The sequence below is a fragment of the Embiotoca jacksoni genome, unplaced genomic scaffold, assembly GCF_022577435.1.
Source record: "Embiotoca jacksoni isolate LCO1_2020_lvr unplaced genomic scaffold, fEmbJac1.0.p SCAF_13, whole genome shotgun sequence".
In the NCBI taxonomy this organism is placed as follows: domain Eukaryota; kingdom Metazoa; phylum Chordata; class Actinopteri; family Embiotocidae; genus Embiotoca; species Embiotoca jacksoni.
In genome coordinates this window covers 16,583,354-16,605,670 of record NW_027185263.1, presented here as the reverse complement: position 1 = coordinate 16,605,670, position 22,317 = coordinate 16,583,354, and the positions used below count along the sequence as shown (strand labels likewise).

The window sequence follows — 22,317 nt, the reverse complement described above, 5'->3', positions numbered from 1 at the left end:
CGGGTGGCAGAAATATATGCTGCTGTTCAGTCATCAGACGTACTGCTTTCATCTGCAAAATTTCCTTAAAATGATCGATGCAATAAAAATGAACAGCTCTAAGTACACAGGGCTCTAGATGTGATGCTATGCTTTACTTTAAATATCCTCACTGTGCAGCAGAAACTAACTACATTACAAAAACGGTTTTCTCATGTGTTTCTCTTACTTGCAAAATGAAGATATCTGGAGTGTGGCTGCTTCTCTTTTTTGTCTCAGTAAACTTCTCAAAGAGGGAAAAGGGATTGACATTGACTGTCATTATCAACTTTATAACAAACTACAACAAGCAAAAAGATGGAAAGTTTAAGAAGAAAAACAGATGATCCTAGTAACTGATAAAAGGCAAGAGTTGATTTCACACTATGACTTCCTGCATAAGAAAAGTAAAAACGTCATTTGTATGTGAATATTACAGACGGCCACAACATAGCGACTAAAGACAGAGCAACCGTCTTCATCATCAGTGGTGGCGCGGCACACGACAGACTGCTCGGTCCTGCCTGCTCCATGAAAGCTCTGTGCTGGAACAAGTCTGGCTCTGCCAAGCCAAACATCCCATGCTGGTATTGGATGGGGCCAAGGAATGTGCTTCACTCCATGGTAAAGGCAAAAGATATGGACTGAGGAAAAGAGAAAGAAGACAGGGGTACAACTGGGGGTGGGGGGGGGGGGGGGAACAGGGCTGTGGCCGTCTGTCTATGTTACACCAATATGGCTCTGCGCACAAGGAGTCTGGCTGCCTCATCTAGCGAAGTCTTCAGTGTCTCTGACTTGCAGAATGAGTGGCTGCCTGAGCCAGCCCAAACAAGAGACAGCCAATAATCAGAGGGATTTTGCAGTGGAACAGAGCTACATGACAACTAAAGTCAAGCCTACAGTATCGGAAAGAAAATTGCGTGTGATGCTAAACTCAAGTTTGCCAGATATACTCTATTGGACTGATCAGTTTTCAGTTTTTCATGTTTGATGCAGATATGGGGTCATGCAAAAATCTCTGAATAAGATAGAACTGTCTATCTACAGTGTTTCAAAAGTGCAGTAGCCCATATTTAGGCTGCTAAAACAGCATCGAAACATCCACATAACAATATTTTGGATATGGTATGCTGGTATCCAGTATTATATATATAATATATATATATTATATTATATATAACATATATATATATATATATATATATATATATATATCCAGTATATTCTGATGATGCAGCTGCACTGTTGAATTCTTTGAAAAAAGCTCCGCACATCCAGAGCTGAGGTTGCAAATGGATGGATGCAGAGAGGACTACGTCACTTGGGCTGGGACTTAAACTGTTGACTCATTTCCTGCCTGAGTGAAAAGCATGCTTTTGGCACTCTGCATTTTTGTTTTATTTTTCAGAAGAGACCTGCGTGATTCTGCAGAGTTATTCTCCCCATACATGTCCTTCAGGGAGATGCTGTTCTGGTTGGGTCAGGGCGCGCTCGTGTTTGCTTTGGAGGTGGCCAGAGAGCCGTGGCATTCCTGCCTCTTCTCCCACACAGCGTAAAGAGTCTCTACACAGATGTTCTACAAATGTCAATGACGCCCTATGGTTCTGTGGTTCTTCAGTGTTTTAAAATGAAGCTCTTTCCTGACCTGTCTTGAATATTTTAAGAGTTTTAATTTCTCCCCTCTTTTGCTGATTCACGAGTCCTGTTTGATTTAGGAAATGACAGAGCCACAAGTCAATCTTCCCTTTCCTACCACAGAACTTAGGCCACCAGAGGAATCTCTCACTCTTGCTCCAAGCATTTCCACTGCAGCAATAGGAAATGAAAAAAATGCCTCAATTATTACAATGCATCACCTCTATCCTTGCAATACTTTAGTTTTTGACATCATACAATGGCACATTTACTTGAAACATTCTGATAAAAGAATCCTACAAAGAAGGAAAATAGAAAAAATTGGACATTACCTCAAACCATCGCAGTTTCTATAAAAATGCAACACACAGCTGAAGCAAACACTTATTCCTGCATGATAAAGGTGAAACAACCTACTGTCAACCAATGACTGAAAAATAAAAATAAGCTACAAAAAATATCAAGCAGTGGCCACGGTTGCCATGGTTACTGGGAGCTCTGCATGGGAGAACTAACGAAATGAACTTGGAAGGCTTAAAAAAAAAACTTTTGAGAAAGAGGCTCTCAAAGGACTTTTTGTCATTATAAAGTATCAAAAAATACAGACATGGAAAGAGTTTGCAAAGATATTTGCTCACTTTGTTTATGTATGATGCTACACATACAGATCATAATATAAAACCTTTGTGTTGCCATTAAATGATTTCTGTCAGCTCTCTTTAAGAATCTTTACTTTACTCAACAGAGGAGATAAATAAATCATCTGTGGTAAAACTGGTCTACATGTATGATGTCTGTTTTGGAGCGCAGCAACTCGGAGGATTTAGAAACAGAAACAAAGTGACACTTCCAAAACTATTCTTTTTCTTTTACGAAGCCCTGCAAGGTGAATTAAATCAATGTAAAAGTTACTGTTTCAAGATAAAACGTGGCTGATGGCAGAGCACCTCATGTCTGATGTAGATAAATATGAAACATCACCAAGATGTTTAAAAAAGGAAAATAAAATACCACAGTAAACTGCAGCTGGTCTTAGTTGGACCACCGTAAAAAGAAAAAACACCGATATGTTGAAAATGTTCCTTTACTGCAGAAAACCTGTTGTCAGGGCAACATGAGTATGAAGAACCTCAGACATGACCAGGGAGTCCAGTCGTAAATTCTACTTTCATGACCGATGAGGTGGTTGCTGACACAGCGGGGGTGTAGCATGTGTAGGCTTTCACAAGAGCATAAACTCCAAGTGTCAAACTGATGGCTATTGTTGTCTTGTCCATGTGTTCACAAGCCAAGTCAAAGTATTCATTTAGATCAGTGGTCCAGTCATTTAGGTTCATCTGACATGGGGGACATCCAGTATACCACAATGTCGGAGGCACATTTGCTCAATAAATGTTGCGTATAACACCTATTACAATCTGCACTATAGAATATGACATTAAAGCTAATTCCTACAGTTTGTCATTTTAAAATAGAGAAAAATACCCACAGTATTAACACATGTGCATGACCACACAGCCTTGGCTAGAGTCTTAAATTAAAAACCATGCATGCACATGTCGCAAAAAAAAAAAAAAAAAACACCTTAAAATAGCCGAGCTTGACTGCCTTCAAGACTCAAGTAAATATGGAGGCTGAGAAACAAACTGACAGAGGAACAGAAAATATGACAGACTAAAACGAGAAGAAACAGAACGAGAAACAAACTGAATGAGCGTTGTGTCGACCAAAAATGTTTAAAAAAAACTCTGCTTTTAAAGTTAGTGACATACCTGCAAGCTCATTTGCTAGTCATAAAAACCCCTTTCCTCTGCTGTGAGCCACAGCTTACTGGTGTTGCAAATGTGAATTTACCCTCCAGGACTTCCATAGCGGCGGTAACGGTAGCAGTAGAGGGGCAGGACAGCACCATAGCAGAGCTCCTTAGAAGGGCTGCCGGGCCACGGAACCGCCGCACATATTCCGGGAAAGCGTGTCATCAGGCCGCTTAAGCCGCCCAAAGAATTGTCCATCTCACATGCACGCACTAATCTATGCAGGGTCACTCAAGGTAATCCCTGCCGAGCACTCCTCTTTGATTGGCACTCACAGCAGCACAGTGAGTTTTTTGGGCCTGTCAGATGGCTGGGCTGTACCAACTCAGCTGTTGCCGAGAGGGGTGTATTTCTATTTCTCTCACTCTCTCAGAAGAACAGAAGAAAGAGGAAATGGAAAACGGACAAAAAAAAAAGAAAAAGAAAACAGCACACAGTCAGCGGATAAGCTGCCAGCGCTGACTCGCTGAGGTTTTTTTTTTCACTCAGTTTCACTCACTCGGCCTACATTCCACTGCTCTTGCTCTTGCTGTTGCTCACTCCGTCCTTTTCCTTCCCACTCTAATGACTCACTCTGCTCACTGGAACTGCAGTTGTTCAGGCACAACAGAAGCTTGGAAACCCACTACATCCTGATGTGCATTACTCCAAATGTCAAAAAAAATAAAACACCCATAACATTCTCAACAATCACAAAATGATTTGGAAAAGGAACTGGAGCCACATAAACAACAGCACTGAGTCTCAAGACGATGACAGAGAGCATCTTACAACACTTTTCACCTTGAAAGTGACAACCAATGGAAAACGTATGTTTTCATGCAACTAAATTACCATCTGTCACATTAAACTTTAAGTGAAACTAGAACTTCTGCCTCGCGGTTGTATGCCACTGCCAACCAGTCAAGTTGCAGTTTGTATTCAGATTCATAATACATGTAGCGAAGACGTTGAAGGAAATATTTTTAGGGATATATACGAATCAATTTTGACCTGACTTTGTTCAGCTTTGCTGTTCTTCTGCTGTATGTCCACTGTGTTAGTGTGTAAATTCATTGACAGAAAAAAACAAGCCGAATCAAATTCCTTGTCAGCTAATAAAGCTGATTCTGATAGAACATAAAAGTTGCGGCCATGACATGCTTCAAAAATGGATGTTACTGCAAAGAAGCTACCAATTCTGAATCGTGGATGGTTTACACACATTTTCAACCTGACAGCACAGAACATCTATAAAATCAGCACAGTTTAAAGTTGTCCACCAATGATTAGTGTCACCAATTTTGACTGAAGTAATGTGGTCACAATCTCCTCAACATACTGCCTCTGGCCACAATTGTTGCCGACGTGGAGACATTAAAACAGTGCAGTTAGAGCAACTTTTAGGGGTTTGAAATGTGAATGTCAAAAACAATCTGATATGTGGTTTCAATATCTAAAGTTATTTGTGTATGAAAGGAGTATTTGAGGGCAAAAAAAACTCTGATCATCTGAGAATAAGTAGCTGATAAGACATTTTCAAAGAAAGGACACTTATGTGACCTCTTCAAAACAAAGACCACATTGTGCTGCTAACATAAAGCAACCTGGAAGCTGCATCAATTGACAATAACGACAAAATCCACTTGTTTGACATTATACTGCTGATGTACGACCCTTCGCAACAAATGACAGTGTACAAGTACACAGAGATGACAAAAGTTTCCTAAGATTCATGTTTAAGAGCTCAGAAGCTGCAAATACAGACGGACATATTCCTGCACTTACTTGACATTCTACGTCACAGAAAAAGAAAAGTTCTCTCAACCGATGACAGCTTCATATGTGAAAGGTGCAGAAGTCAAAAGGCCAACTATAGGTGTATTACCCATGAAGAAACTGAACCAATCACGTAGTAAAGTAAGAAAAAAACTTCAAAACTACAAAAAAAGTTGTAATCATGAACTCTTGTGCCCTCCACCTCTGCCTGTGTAAAAAAAAACGGTCTACAACCAACTTGTGTTGCACGGTAATGTACATAATGAGAGAGACAGAACAACCTGGACATGAACTGTGGCATCAGTGAAGGAGGGGGGGGGGGCTTAATAAGGAGAAAGAAAATCCAATAGAACGATTCAAATCAACATTAATGACAACAATTATATAAAGACCTAAACAACAATGTGTACAACAACATATCGGTGCAGCCAACAAAGTTCACATTCAGGGTGCGACAGTGATTTCTTACTGAAGCTTCATAAGGAGGAGAATGCTCCAGTTTGTCTCCATGTTTCATGTCAAATGAAATAATACTGGTGCCCATCTCAATAGAGGCTTTGTAACCCTGTGATGCTCATTAAATACCAGTAAACAAAATTGCTGGGTAGAATTTTTTTTTTTTAAAGCAGATCAAATGTTGCTATTTCCATCCCAAAGTCAGTTTATCAGGTTCAGTTCTACATTGAGGGACTTTGATTCAACGGCCGTCAGAACTTAAACTTCACTATTTACTGGAAGCAACAGTGTCGGCTTTCCTCATCCAGAATGTCCAAACTTCAAACTACTTATATGATGTAATGCTCAGTTTTACTCATATTTATCTGTAATGGGTAAAGTATACATATTGTATCTTCTACAGATATTTCTCATATGTCTTTGATACTTTCATACTGTTGTACCACAATAACCACATTTTTACTGCAGAAACACTCCAGAAAAGGTGGGGTGAGCTCACACTGACTCATCAATAGTAAAGTATATGTACAACTATAGAATAGTAGCCTGTATAGTAGAGGCCTGTGGTGTCACCCATCTGTAATATAGAGAGCAGACATACATCTGTCTCACCCAAAATGTACCACCAGTCTGATGAGACATGAAACCGGTCAGACATACCCAGTGACGCACGTAAAACAAGCACAGCAAACCGGCGGAGTGCTTTCAACTGCAAGTCATCCAAGTGTTAGCTGAAGGTATCCGTACTATTGTTACTCTATGACGTTTGGTCACATCCAAGATGTCAGGCATGCAGTTCAAGTATTTCTCATCTTGAACCGAATCAATACTTTTCCATCTTTAATGCTTTCACGCTGTTTTATTAGTGTTTGATTGAGTCAAATCCATCATCCTGTAAACCACACAAGTAACAAATCTTCAACATATATTTAATAGTCTTTGGTTTACCTGGTTCCTTCCTCTCCGTCTTCCATAGTTTCGCCTCACCAGCGTCTTGTAGTTGTGGTTCTTTTTGGTTAAGTAGTAGTAAAGGACACAGTCAGCAACACACTGAAACAAATTATGAACAAATAAGACACAATAGATCAGATTATACAGTTGTAAAAGGTTCTTATAACAAATCCTTAAATAAATACAGCTGAATGCCCAATTTTAATCTGTTAGACTAAATAAAAAATTATCAACTAGAAAAAAGTGATCATATATTATAATGTACAACCCAATAGCTGTGAAACCCTGCTATTTATTGCATAAATGGGGATGAGATGTGACAATACAAGCTGCAGTTTACCTTTCTCTCTAGATAGGAGGCAATCAGGCCAAAGTTCTTGGGGTGCTGGACAAACCTGCAAAGACAATCCAGACGTTTTTCATGTGCAAAATAACAATAAATATCGCCGGCCCTGAAAGGTCCATTAACCACGTCTACACTACAGGACGGACTGTGACCCAGACGTCTCTGTGCTACTCACTTCTCCTTAAAGATCTCCTTTTCATGCTCGGTCCAAACATTCATGAACTGCCGGGCTTTGTACACCTTCATTGAGTCTTCCATCAGGCCGTTCATGTTGATGAACTTCACTCGCCTCTGCTCCGAGTCGAACATCATGGGAGGGATGACTGACAGCTGTCTCATCTGTTTCTCGTTGTTCTGTGGAGACAATGACAGGAAAAGTGGTCACTAGTAGTCCGATAGAGAGCAGTCTCATCTTACTGCTTCAAGAAATCTATTCTGAGCACTTGTGCATCATATAGATGATATATATCAAAGATGATGTAATGAAAGAAACTCTCTCCTAAAAAAGCACAACCTGTTACAGGTTGATTTGGGCTGTTGTCCGTCAGCTATGTAGTGTCATATTTACACTGTAACAGGGTTTTTCCACTTCAGCTGTACTAAACCACGATGACATGCATTTCCACAGCAGGGGATAGCAGCGCTGCTTTGTTCTGCCAGGTAGCAGTCCTCGGTGCCAAAACCGGGCCGGAGAAGAGAAACAATCTGTATTTTTAAAGTCTCTTTGTGTGTTAAGCTCTCAGGACTTTGACGGCTTCCACTTGAATCTCTGTGGTTTGGAGTTTGTGCATTTAAAAATCAGCCTTATTTAACTGCTTTTTGATCTCTGCATACATATCAAAGCTGTGTAAAGTTCCTCTTGATGCACATTTAGCCTTTCCTGCTGTTCCTGCTTCACACTAAAAGCTTTCCACTGTCTAACCAACAGAATGCTAGCAAGTTAGCAGAGCTTCATTAGCCATTCAGCTAAACTACTTTACCTTTCTGTGCAGTGTCGTGGAAAAACACTCAGAGATCGACTGATCACAGCTGTTTACGGCAGAGCTCGGCACAACTGAACCCCCCCGCAGTGGAAAAACCCGACAATAGATTTAAAATGGACTCCAGTTAGTACCAACCTCCTGCTCAGAGAGGCCGTCTATGATTTCAGAAATCTCATGCTCGCTTCTTGCAATTGTTGCAGAAAGACCCGTTCCTCTTTGTCCAACCCTGTGGAAAACAGAGACATAATGAAATTACACAAATTATAATATCACACATTTATATTAAACATTGCATTAAATTTGGAAGCTGCACAAAGATGATATCAGCTTTTACCATATTGTGACAGTTGCTGATAGTTCTGACAAAAAACAGTCAAATAGTTGAGAAGAGAACAGGAGGCAGGCAGGTTAATACATACAATCTTTATACCCATTCTTAATGAATAAAACAGTCTCTCTAGAAATGTATTACTTGCTTTCACCTGCACAGTCTCGCAGTCTGCATGAACAGCGCTGGATATCTTACTTGAATACTTCAATGAAAGCACAAAGCGTCAGCGCCAGCAGCAGACAGACGCTGGGCCCTGACCCTGTCTCCCAGAGAGCCACTGTCTCTGCTCAAAGTAGGCCATCACACACCACCTAGTGTCCTCCATTTAGGTGATAGCTGAACAGACATCTTAAAAATGGAGACAACATTAACATCGTGGTGGGGCGGCATTTCTTGTCAACGTTTTTAATGCATTACGAGGATGAAAACAATTTCACTGTAGTGCCTCCATCTTTGATCCCTGTCAACATACAGTAGATTCTTCACTGTTTTAAACAACATGCGTTCCCTTCAGTCCTGTGATGACACAATCCAAGCGCTACAAAACAAAGGCCACTGCTATTGAAAATACATGCAAACTGCTCAAATTTATATTTTCTGCTTTTGATGCTGAAAATCTTACGTGAACGACCAATAATCAGAGAGATTACCAATTTCTTTTGTGTTGATCAGCTAACTGTCTAAGCTTTAATGCAGACTCATAAAAAGCGAGTATTTTAGCTTATATTCCACTTGAAGCTTCAATTTCATAATCAGCTCTGGTAAAGTGAGTTTAAATCTCAGTTAGCATTAAACAAACAGTTCTGAGAGTTTAAAGTAACATAACAAACACATATTCAACCCAACTGTTCAGTGCAGGATGTTTGGTGCAGTGTGAGACTTCCTCGGCTTTAACGAATCAGCAGGGTTCGCCTTCAAAGATGTGCGAGCTTTATTGCTTTTGTATAATGTGTTAACGCACACTACGTATTCTAATCAGCCTCCCAGAACTGCTAACTTCTCTGCTGACACTGTACGAGTCCATCAACCGGCCGGCATGTGGAGCTCACACTGAATGGAAGTATATTCAAATAAAGGTTATTAAACAAGATGGCCGTGTCCTCAGTGTTGATAACAAGAGAAATGGAGCATTACTGACATCCGTGTTATTTATTCTTCTTGACAACATGAGTCCCTTTACTGTTACAGTCAAAATTATGGCTAATGTTATTTTATGCATTTCTTGTTTTTTTCTGCTGTATCAAAAACATACCAAACCGTGACAACTGAACTGAGGAACGTTCTGAACTGTGTATGTTTTGTACTAATTCTAAAAGTAAAAATATATGCTTGATAATTTGATTAAACCAGACATGTTCATACAGATGGCTGCCGAAAAAAGTAAATCAAACTTCAGAAGTACATTTAATATATACTATATGTGCCTGTGCGAGAGTTAATGAATGAATGAATTATGATAATTTCATAAAATTTTAAACATTTCTAACTATTATTTTAGTAATATTTTGAGCAACAATTCCAAACAAAGTAAAATTGAGCAGTTTGAATTAAGGTAAAATAAAATAAAAAGCAAATTCTTCAATAATGACATTTATATAAACTAATTTTAGTTGAGCTCTAGTCTGTATGTTCATTGCTTTAAACCGGTGTGAACCAATAATACCAAATCATAGACTGTACAACAACTAAAGTATGAGGAGTGATCAAATACTTCAGAGACTGCAGCATTGACTAGGGATGTTACGAGAACCAGTACTTTAGTACAGTCAGAACCAAAATGCTGAAACGCAACGGTTCTCGTCTCCTATTGTACTGAAAGTAAAGACAGGATGGGAGAAAGCAGGTTGAGCAAACCGTTTGCTGCACCTTGTTTAAGTCAGGATTTCCTCCTCTCAAAAGAAACAAAACGTTGGGTTATTTACAGCCATTCTGCTCGGTCACTCTTTCTCCTCTGTTTGTCTTCTCTGCTCTCTGCGTGCTGCTGGAAGGGCGGAGCTTAGCCGCCGCGACACACACAGAGACAAAGGTGATGTGAGCGAGTCGACAACAACTTAACAACTTCAAATAAAAGTGCAACAAAAACCCTAAATGAACATAAAATGGAGAAAAAAAAAAAAAAAATCGACCCATAACTGAAAACCGGGCCAAAATATCTGAATCTGTCGACTGTGGCGAGGAACCAATCAGGAGCTCTGCTGCTGATCATGGATGGTCTTCCTGGCCAGACAACTAGCAGCTCTACGGCTGAGACATCTACAAGCACCCTCCATCTTTCAAAACAACAAATTCAAGTGTAAACACACTTATTTGATTGGTTTATCGATTGGAGTATCGTGGATTTTAGGTGTTGGTACCGACTACCAAAACCTTGGCATCATGTCAACCCTACCTGTTACAACCAAACACCGTCCCTGATTTAAAGCTGGCCAACATCGCCTTCAAACTATTCCCTATGTGCAGCGATACACTAGTCCCAACACTCCTGCCTCTGTAAGTGTGTCAAACTCTATCTGCGATTCCCTCTGGATCTATTCCACAGTGTCAAAACAGCAACCCTACAGCTTGAACTTCATTTTGGGGAACAAAAAGAAGCCGCAGAGAACCAAATCCAATGATTGTGTTGTTTTGGGCGAGAAACGTTTTGACGCGTGTCATGTTGGAGAATCCAACTGCCACTGCGCCACATTTCAGGTTGTTTGCGGCGAATGATTTCCCTTCAGACGCCTCGTGGAACGCAAATGGCTCTCCAAACACCTCGCCCGGCTCAGTGCTTCATTGCTGTAGGCTCGTGATTTCCCGAGTTTGACACAAAATTTTATGTATGCTCTCTGCTTAAGCTTCAGATCCATGTTGAAATCGCAGAAGTGCACATGTCAGCGCTCACAAAAACGTGTGTAACACAGGTGCTGAATATTTACTCACGAAGGGTATTTCTTTCCCCCTGCTCCATGCGCATCACTGTGCTCCGCTCTGTTCGTCAGCAACAGAAACAGTCTGAGAACTTTTTGATCGCACCTCGTGAGTCAACGTTTTGACGGCTCACTGGTAAAGACTGTTACCTCTGGAAACGCTCCTGCTGCTCTCTCTGTTTGCGGATCTCAGGGAATTGCCTTTCATAGTACTCCCGTGTTCTGCTCTCCTTGGCTTTGCGTCTGGGGTTGTTCTCCATCCGCTCCACCTTCTTCTCCCACGCCTCCATTAGCTGATCATAGCGCTGGCAGATCTTCTGCTCCTGTGGACACAGCATGAAAACCGTATCCGTAGTGGGCATCAATCACTGCAGGCTTACAAAGACCTTCGTACCAACATGGTGAGAAAAAAGATCCACAAGAAATATAGCTGCAGATATCATGAGGGTTATGATGTTGATATTTTAAAATCCCAAGTCAGCTACAAATCTACAATAAAACCACAGACTGTGATGGATTAAAACGATATTACCTTCTGTTGCTATACTGTTACTTAAAAGAAACTTAAAAAGTACAGCTGATCCCACGAGCAACACTTACCTGCAAGTTCCTGATTAATGTATGGAGCTCAGGTTGTTGGAGGTATAGTAATTATAATATGTCGCTACATCTCTGTAAGATCAGATTTAATTTAATAATTTAAGATCAGGCAAAACAAATGCAAATAATGAAAAATGGACCATGACATCTGTCTGAAGAGAAAAGTTGAGCGAATACGTGCTGTTGAGGAACTGGTCGTGTTTGTTGTGACCTTTGACATTGCTTCATTCTGTGTCTTAATCCACGCACACTTTGTTCCAATGCAACTACTCTGTTTACAAATAGCTTTAAAAAGCTCACTGTAATTATGTTCCAGAGGATATTTTATAACCAGCACAAACAGGTACTCTTTTTTACAAATTGAAATAATTTCTCAAAAACAACCTTAAAATGTTGAGTGAAGATATGGAAAGACTGTTAAGAGCACAATACGGCCTCATTTCCACTCTCTGCAGCAAGGTACAAACAATTGGCCTTCCTCTTGGCGTGAGGCCAGGTGAACTGGACCATTGTTCAGAATCCAAAAGGTCTGTCTGACTCTGACAGCAAACAGCCAGAGAAAGCCATTGCAATACAAAGAGATTCCAAGAATTTCAACATGGGGTGATTCTGAAATATTTAAATAAATGGTAGCTGATAAGAAAGGTGGTCTGGAGAGCGATGTCTCAGATCTGTTCTTTGATGTGAAATTATTTATTATTGTACTATAAATAAGGGCAGTTATTGGCTTACACAATACATCTGAACAAATGGGAGAAACCAAGGCGTTTCCTGTTCTGTAAATACATCAGCACATTATTTTATTAGCCTGCGAAGCTCGAGGGATGCTGATGTTTGTCGGTCTGAAATTTGTGCAAAATATCTGAAAATCTATTGGATAGATTTTCTTTTGTTGACATTCAAAGTCTCAACAACTTAACTTTTGCTACCAAATCTAAATTTTAATTGGACCAAATTCAATCAACAATCCCATCATCCTCCGCTGTACTTTGTTTTTGCTGCTAATTAGTAAATGTTAGCATGTCAACATGTCAAACTAAAATGACCATGGCAAACCTACAACTTGCTGAACAGCAGCACCTCTACATGCAGATGTTGGCATTTTGCTCAAAGCACCCCTGTGACAAAATACAGCCTGACACCTAGCACCTAGACTATTATTGGCAATTGTAATTTTTTTTATTTTTTGTATCATCATTAAATCCCCCAAAAATCTATTTGTTTATGCAACTTGTCCTCGTCTTGTCCTAAAAGAACATTTACCTTTTTTTTTTTCTGGCGCCTGATATTAACATATTACTACCACCAGTAGGTGGCATTAATTCACCTAAAAGCTGTTTGTCAGCCACCATTAAACAACAAAAGAAGAAGAGCATGTTACTACTTGGCTCTGGTAAAACATGGAGGTGTAAGATCAGATGTCACTGAGGGGGGGCCCTTCCTAAACAGTACATGCACAGAGACCTTGTAATTACAAAAGTTTATTATCAAAAGAAAATGCCCAAAATCAGCATTTACATGCTCAGTAAGTGCCAGTATTTGACTGTGTCCAATAATATGGACATTCATAAATGTGTAGTATTATCCTCTCTCAGTGTGCAACAGTCAGCAATGCAATGTCTTGTGTGCCTTTTGCAATAAAATAAAATTGTCAAAACCAGAAAAATGTGCCACATATCAAGAATGTGTTAATATTCTGTAGCTTTGGGTAAACAAGGAAGATACCATGTATAGAAGCTTTAACAGTCTCATAATATTTCCCCCAGTCAGCTGAGGTCATCTGAGCACAAACAGTCAGGTGTGATATGGTTGTCACACTGAACATGGGAATGGGAGGCTCTGATAATGTTGTGTCCGTAACATTGGCATGAATGCCTACAACATGCACCTTGCTTTCCCAACAGCAGGGACACTCACCCTTTGTTTACGTGCATGGTTCCTCCTCTTAAAAAACAGAATCAGCTTCTTCCTCATGACTTGGTTTCTGGAAGAGAGAATTCAAGATGTGACAAAATTCACAAGCAACATTACTGTGGAATTTACCAGAAAGCACACAAAATTGTTTAATGCATTTAAAGTAATGCCCGACTAGGAACCTTTTATTTGAGCAGAGAAGATGTTGGCAAGAGTGAAGGAGTCCCTTTAGCAAGTACAACACTACCTTTGAAAATAATAAAAATCTTTGAGACATCGAGCTTCATTTTCATTTCAACACCCTGCCATGAGCAGCATTGTTTATTTGCACTGTGACAGGTACAAAATACTGGGAACTCTTCTGTTTACACATGATGGTGGCTGAGGGGGGGAGAATAGTGAGAGCACTGACCCTGAGAGTGTGGCCTGTACAGCAGATTCACACAGAAGTGGTCTCTGTCCCAATAAAAGGCTGAGCCAGACGGACTGCTATCATGGTACACACTGATAAGGGTTTTTTGCCCGAGACAACATGGCCTTCAACCCCCCCAAACACAACCTACAACCTACTTTAAACAGACCTAATGCAGACATATTCTTTCACTTCCTTTCTCAATCACTCTCCTGGGTGTCAGTGGGGCAACTCAATCAGGTGACTGAGCAATCAGATTAGACAGAATTATGAGCTGGGTTTATCATACCGAGGTCACAATTACCTCCAGCACTTTCCTCAGCTGAAATCGCTCTTATTGTTATCGTAATGTAAGCATCGAGCCGATATTCATTCTACAAATCCATGGAAGAAAATATAGATACTTACGTCTTGATGTTGTCATGGTACACCTTTGTATCTGATGGCTGATTGTACAGGGGCTAAAAAAAGACCAGACCAGGAACATGTATTGCATTAATCATGAGGCACATATAACAATTATTTCCTCCTCAAAGCTTATGCAAGTAAAACAAAGAAACATAAAATATTACTAAATATTAAATCACATACCAGCTCAACCTTGGGACCGAGACCTTCCAGTATTTTATGGGCCTCTTCAGCCTTTTTCTGGAAAGAAAGAAAGAATTGTCGACTTAACAAAACAACGTCAAACGTCAACATCATCATCTGAAGTCCGGGTGGGCCGACGTGGCCCTAAATTAATATCACAATATTTCAGGGTAGTTCTGTGTCAACGATATTGTTGATGATATCATAAAATACTGAACAATATCTTCTTATTTTTAAGAACATAAATTGCACCAAAATAAGTGTCATAAGTGTCAGCATAAATGTAACATATTGCCTTTAAATAATAACTAGAGAATAACAGGTTGAAGGTCTGATCCTTCGTAACCAAACCGTTTCCACGCGACTAACGTCGCTCCCATTTTTTTGAACTAACTCCTCCACCATGAAGCTGCTTTCAGCCATGCATGTTGTGGTTGTGTGTAAGTTAAGCACATAAAGTACATCGTTATTAGTGACCATTAAGATGTGTAACGATATGAGGTCATTACAACCACATTTTGCAATATTGCCATTATCACAATATGAATATTTTTATCATATCAATATTGTCGTGAATGATATGGCACACCCCAAATCTGGTGATCAATATTAAATCTGGGTTAATATCAATCTTAAAATGTGATGCTTTATATTTATGAAACATTTTTATTACCACAGCATAAAAGGAAAACTTTGGTCAAAGTATCTAGCAATGGTCTTCATTAAAATGACCATTTTTAAAGTTAAATTTGCTGGTGAACTTACTGAATGAGGGTGTAAACTGTTACATAAAAACATTTAGAAAACCTATGACTCAATATAAATTTGGATAATAACCTCAAGACCTGGATACAGACAAATGTGTATAATGAGTGTTTGTTTGATCATTTTGGTTGCAAATTCAAATTGCTCTTTAATTATTAGCTACAGCCATTCATAAATTCAAAAAGCAAGCGGCTACACCGCCTGGAAGGAGCAATACATAATACAATTAATAAAAAAATAAATAAACTTGGCAACAGTTATCCTGGCTGTCATCTCTTTCAAGATCATCAGGATCATGTTGACTCTTTGTTTTCACATTTCACAAGCGGCCATGTACTGACTGAGACAAACAACCACAGCTGCCAGAATAAAAGCTATTCACACAGCTGGAGCAGTTTTACAGCCTGAGGGGTTAATGGTTGACTGAGAAGGAAGGCGTGGCTCAGTGCTCTTCTACCACAACACTGTCTGACAGACATGAACTGCAATGACCTCCGAGTGCACGCCCTCACTAACGGCCCTGTTGAGCAGCGGAAATAAAGTTGATGAGGCCCACCTCTGCACATCAGTTCACTGTGTTATCAATTAATTTTAAAAACGTTCAACAAAACAAATGATGAAATATGTGACAAACAGATACTGCAGTGAAAACAAGGCTACTTTCTCCCACTACTGCCTTCAAAACATCAATAATGCAAAAAACGCAAGACATTTCAACAGAAGATGCACTTGAAACATTGCTATGCCAAATGCCGTTTTTAGACCAGCGTGGGGGAAACTTGCACAAAGAATCAGCAGCAGCAGGAAACATTCAGTTTGCATCAGCAGTAACGCAGCTCTGAAATGGCTGAAAGCGATTAGTGAGCAGTGAAATATTTGAAAGTAGGAGCAGGCATGTGGGAGTGAAACTAAACTTCAGACCAATCACTAAACAAAAGGAATGACGGGAGACTGTCAGTGGTTGCTTATAGTTGCCATGGTTATTCCCTGTTAGAAGTGTTCTCGGCTTGGTGTGGCACAATTTAATATAGTGTATAAGTTTAGATTACCATTTCTTTTTGACTATACAGCAGGTGTAGGTGCTATAAATACTGTTCACGAAGAAATGCACATAGCCCGTATTCAGCAACTGTGCATTTTGGACGAGCCGTTTTGACTTCCATGCGTTTGTGATCTCACAAATTTGAAAAAATTTTCCCTTGGGGATTAATAAAGTAACTACCTTACCTAACCTAACCTAGCCTAACCTAACCAAACTCACACTCGTGTCAGATGACTGATTGTGGGCCGTACTGCGTAAAACATTGCCTGTCCAGTGTTTTATCTCAAATAAAACATTGTGCGGTAAATTCATTGTGGAGTTAGCAAGCTACAAGACCAAGACAAAATGTGGTTGGTCTGGTTGAGGGTCAGTGATATCAAAGCACCTTAAAGACACAGACACAAATCAGCCTGTTCCCGAAAGAGCTGCAGAGAACAGCTGCAAAACTATACTGAGGTTTTTGGTACTTAAAACCAAAATAATATCCTCTTATGGATATCAAGATATCGGAAAAGTGTCAAATATGGGATCTTTAAACAAGTAAACCTGGGTCGTTTTTCCACCTTGAAGATTCACAGAGATTATTCAAAAAATAGCTGCAATTATTAAGAACACAAACAAAATAACCACAGGAGAGGAACTGACGCTTGTTGTTGGTGTTTGAAGCAGACAACTAACCCGGTTTTCATCGTAGATGATCTGGACTATGCTGCGATGCTTGTGCTCCACTGGGGGAGGGGTTACTGGCTTTTCTGGCTCCACTGGCTTTGCTGCTTCCTCCTCGAGTTGTTGCTAAGAGATAAAATCAGCACATGAAATTTTCAACAATGGTACGCAAGAAAAGACACAGGAAAAATACAGGGTTCCTCATTTCTTCTATACATGATCCAACTAGGTATCATCCCAAACAAATGGTGGGAAACACAGATCCATCTGCACTGTGTTGCTCTGATCTTCTGATATCTGAGGCCCAAGCAGGTATTATCAGATTATTCCCAACATGCTTGTTCAAGTATAACAATTTTTTTTTAAACAGAAATGAAGGTGGGGGCCATGCTGATGATGACACTAAGCGAGTCTGGTGAGTGTACGGTAGGTCAATGTTTACAATTTAAAGGTTAAGTAAACTACCAGGTTAAAGGGACGAGATTAGGAGTTCCTGAAATACTTCAAATAAACAATGAAATCCCTGAAAATCTTGGGAAAACGCAGACGAAAAAACGGAAAGGTATTCTCTCCCAGCAAAGATCAGTTTACATTCCTGTCTAATGAGACTGAAAAAAAGATAGCAGGAGAAAGACTGCTTAACACAAAGTTAAAAACAAGCCAATCCTGATAGAAAGGTGCACTGATGGAAAAAAGTAACACAACTGATTAAGAAAAGACATTAAGTTGAGGATGGACAAAATGCTTTAACAGAACTATAGCTTGACAAGTTTGTAGCGACCTACCTACCTACAAACTTGTCAAGCTATAGTTCTGTTAAAGCATTTTATGGCCCAGATGAGTTGCTCTTACCTGAACTGTATCAACAAATTATTAAACCTGTTTACATAATCTGATTTTTCAATCCTAGTTTCCATGTTTCATTTGTAGCTGGATTGTACTCTCACTATAAACAATTCAAATAACATCAGACACCAGAGAAAATTCACGTGAGAAGACCCAAAGACAATGTGAGTGTAAACACAATTTTCAAATACAGTCACTGACAAACCTGAACTTTTAAAATGGTATTATTACTTAAACCCAGCACATATATCAGCCAGCTGTTTCTATCAGCCGATATCACAGATATATGTGTTGGCATATATGTAGGCCGATATGAAAACTTCTTTTACAGAACATAATGCATAAAAAGACGCTTGGATGCTATTTGTGTGTTGTCGTTTTTTATGGTTATTTATAATGATTAATTTGTCAAAAGTGTTTGAGAACCACATTTAAGGGATTTTTGCTAAATTAAATATGTATTTATATATTCTGTATATGCAGTATCTATATAACATCCATTGTGTCTGAAGTATGTTCAGAGATAAAACGTCTTGCTGGGGAACCAACCTGCTTTTTCTTCAGCTTGAAAATCTGCTGCTCCACTTTAGCAATCTCTCTGTCTACACGGTCCATACTCTGGATCAGCTCCTCCTTGGACAGTTTGGAGGGAGAAGCATCCTGCTCTTCCCCGAGGTGTAGTGTATGTCCTCCTGGGGACTCCACTTTGACAGTGAACTGAGACTCCTGCAAAAAGACAAGGTTCGTTTAGCTTGTAAAATCTATGACACAAAATCTGTACAAACAGAATAATTATGATGAGGTCCCACATTATATTATTCCAACTTCAAAGCAGCCAGCGAGCTGATTTTGATGCGAGTCCTGTATCTGTATTTATGCTGAGTATCAAACTCCCAATACTTTATGGCACCCATTTGGTTGAATCAAAAAATGCTTTGTCATTCGGTACCAAATCTTAATGCCTAGGCCACACCCACGCTAACATGTTTTCTTTTTTAAATGCTTAACTTGTGCTATGTTTACGCAGGAGTAAATCTCATCAGCGTCAGTAGGACACAGCGTTTCCCGCACACGCATTCTACTTGGTTCGGTTTCAGCTTTAATAAATACTCGAACGCCTTATTTCACTCTATTCAAACTCATTTTTGGCCACATACTTGACTGCGTTGTGTGTGCTGCAGTAACTGGGGTCTGGAGACACCTCTGTGCACAGCTGGCTAGCTAGGCATCAACTGATAGCATGTGAGGCGTATAGGTAACATTGGCAATCAAAGTGTCGAGCAAAAGCTTGCATGTGAGACGTTTAGGGGACATCAGTATATCGTAGCTGCAGAAAATACCTGGGTTAGAGTTTTCCTCTAAACTTCATGTAAACTAAAGCTCTGTAACATCAAGTGCAATGTAAATTTATTTTATTCAAAACTGGGTTTTATGAAATTGGTATCAAAAAAAGAATCATTCAGCAACTAGTATTGATGCCAATGTACCTTTTTGTCCACTTCATTTATATCAGTGAGGATCGCATAAATAAGCACCTTTCAGGTCAAAAGGACCACATAGTACTTTCTCCAAGATAACAGATGAAACAGCAGCTCTCTAAAACAGCCATGAATGCATTAGTTTTAATTAGTTGTATTCGTAGAGTGTGGATACAGTATGAGCTAAAAGAGTAGGACCTTCTTGGTTTACAAAAGTGGTTGAGAATAACCGGGGCCCACCTTCTTGACCTCCACAGTGGCTCTTAGGCTGTCCTGTAGAGTATGGGGCATGGGGAGAACCATGCCCCCTGCAGAGGCAGGAGTGCGGCTGATATGGGACTCAGCAACGGTCTCCATGCGAGGGCGTTTGACCTCCATGGACTCATGGTCAGCCTGGGATGAAACCGAGTGAAACTGCTGTTCGTAACCATGGCGTCTCTCTGGAGGCCTGAAGAACAGAAGTAAACAGGAAGCTTATAAACGTCTCTGAAACTGCATTTCGTTGTTAATATGAAAGACATATCCAGGCAGAAGGCCTGGTATTTGAAAAGAAGCCTTGCCTTTCAGTTCCAGGGTGGAATTCAGACAGTAGAGACGGTCTTCTGCGACCCTGTGGATCCTGCATGTGAGTCCGATAGTCTGGGACGGTGAAATCCTGAAGGAGAGAGGAAGGAAAAACACCACAAACGACTTCATAAAGCAATCGCCATCATCATCAGCCATCATAAATTCCTGCAAAGCTACAACCATAACAAAGCACCTCACAGATGCAGCAACCACATCATGCTCACAGAGGCAAAGTCCTGCCTACGGGGGCAACACATCCATCTGACGTAAAAGATATACTGAACCTCACTTTTAATCAATACAGTCTACACTCGCTTGTTCATTCACACAGAACTGAGACCTGAAACAGAGCTTTTGGTGTCAAGGTTGACTGAGATGCATCTCGCTGGCCAAGGGGTTCGAGGCTCAGCTGTTTAATTTCAACTTCCTAAGTTTGAGTCCGGATGGGGACCTTTGTTGTCTGTCTGTCCCTGTCCCGGTCTCTCTCTCTCTCGCCCCACCCACCTCATTTCCTGTGAGCTCTGTGATGTACTAAATCTAATAAAGGGAAAGTTCCTATATGGACTCAATAGGCATTTTTACCGCTCAACAAATATGTGTACATACGTCTTTTTATGCTAAAACATGTGAGGTAAAGCACACATACACGTTATCAGCACAGCGTGACCGTCAAACAGACCTGAACACGCACATACAGTTACAGGAAACATTTCCAAATCCACGTTTTGTCCCGGAAAAAAAACGAATGCTCAGAAATGTCCTGCTGACACTTTTCTGTGAAAGGAAGCTTCTAAGAAGTACGGCATCTAAAATGGCTGACGAACATTATCCAACATTCACGACATTCAAATGAACACACAACTGTTGCTGCACAATTATGATTGAAATAAATAATATAAATATCTGTTCAGTACTGAGATCATTATGACCATAATTAAACTGTTACATTTTTAAAACAAACTTTCAGTTTTGCAAAGTAACACTAAAAATGAATGACATTAAAATAAGCAAGTCAGTCACAGAATATTGACTTTTAGGTGAAAAGCTAGTTGCCGTTAAGTTTGAGCAACTCAAGAGTCCTTCAGCTGCAACAAAAATGTCAGTGAGCTCAGCAAAACTACAACTTCTTACTCATTTTCCCCACAAAGCACAAAATGTATTACAAAGAGGTCAGCGGATGCACGTTACCTGTCCAGACTAACTGTGACCGCAGGTTTAGAGGGAACTCAAGGTCTTACTTAACAACTAACTCTGAACGTCTGCCCTCACCGCTCTGCAACACATTCATACACGTAGTACAAATAAAGTCTTAGGAATACACTTTCTACAACTTCAGTAACAATAAGCTCTTACAATGCTTTTTAAATAATAATAATTCAACATATACAGTATGAACAGAGTACCATCTCTTCCAACTGGAAGGCTGTATAATCTCATGCTTGAAACTATAACTCACGACTAATGCAGGGACGTGTGGTGATGATTGGTCGCCTCATTCTTATGATAGAACCACATTTCCCATAAACCCAGGAACTCCCTGTTGCATGGGGTTTGTTTTGATGAGGAGAGAAGGAGCTGAGTTATCTTTGTTGATAGAGTTTGTTTTGTATGGACAGGCTGCGTGCTGTATCTTCAGCAGGGCTTCTGGTGATTAGGCCGATGTTTAATGCTGCGAAATCGCAGGAATTTAGCAAAATTGCAAGCTCCTGCAAATATTGCAAAGACTGCTTGAATTTGCAATCATTATTGCAATCGCAAAATTTCCTGGAGAGGCTGAGTGAAGCTCTATGAATACCTGAATTTAAGGTCTAGACCCAACCCAACAGGGTTATAGGGGAACTAGAACCAAACCTCACAGTCCTTTTCTAGGTCCACTTCGCCTCACTAGAGCCCCAAATCACAATTAACAGAGCAGTCTGTAGAATTTAGTGGCATCGAGCAGTGAGGTTGCAGATTGCAACCAACTGACCACCCGTCACCTCCCCCTCCTCCCCCAAGCATGTAACGGACTCTACCAAAGCCACAAAATGCAAAAAACACAAAACACTCTCTCTGGAGTCAGTGTTTGGTTTGTCCCTTCTGGGCTACTGTAGAAACATGGTGGTGCAACACGACGGGATCCGTAGAAGAGGACCGGCTCGCTATGTAGATATGAAGGGCTCATTGTAAGGTCATGAGAACAAAACGATTCTTAGCTACAGGTAACTGAACAGTGAATATCATATTAGACATCTG

At 40.1% G+C, this 22,317-nt stretch overlaps 1 protein-coding gene across 10 annotated transcripts in view; it reads right to left on the bottom strand.

Moving 5' to 3' along the window:
• Nucleotides 1–22,317, bottom strand: part of ncor1 (nuclear receptor corepressor 1) — a 55,122-nt gene that overhangs the window by 27,781 nt on the left and 5,024 nt on the right. For 6 of the 10 annotated variants that reach the window (XM_069146956.1, XM_069146959.1, XM_069146954.1 and 3 more), the window contains exons 3-15: nt 20,076–20,170; nt 19,756–19,963; nt 18,587–18,763; nt 17,204–17,317; nt 14,719–14,775; nt 14,536–14,588; nt 13,719–13,785; nt 11,352–11,524; nt 11,215–11,262; nt 8,097–8,187; nt 7,154–7,332; nt 6,973–7,027; nt 6,630–6,731 (exon numbers count right to left, since the gene is read on the bottom strand). In XM_069146956.1, coding sequence (XP_069003057.1) covers nt 6,630–6,731; nt 6,973–7,027; nt 7,154–7,332; nt 8,097–8,187; nt 11,215–11,262; nt 11,352–11,524; nt 13,719–13,785; nt 14,536–14,588; nt 14,719–14,775; nt 17,204–17,317; nt 18,587–18,763; nt 19,756–19,963; nt 20,076–20,170 — 1,419 coding nt within the window. Of the gene's footprint in view, nt 1–208; nt 329–6,629; nt 6,732–6,972; nt 7,028–7,153; nt 7,333–8,096; nt 8,188–11,214; nt 11,263–11,351; nt 11,525–13,718; nt 13,786–14,535; nt 14,589–14,718; nt 14,776–17,203; nt 17,318–18,586; nt 18,764–19,755; nt 19,964–20,075; nt 20,171–22,317 lie in introns of those variants that run through there. The other 4 variants (XM_069146957.1, XM_069146960.1, XM_069146962.1 and 1 more) reach the window with 2 other exon arrangements.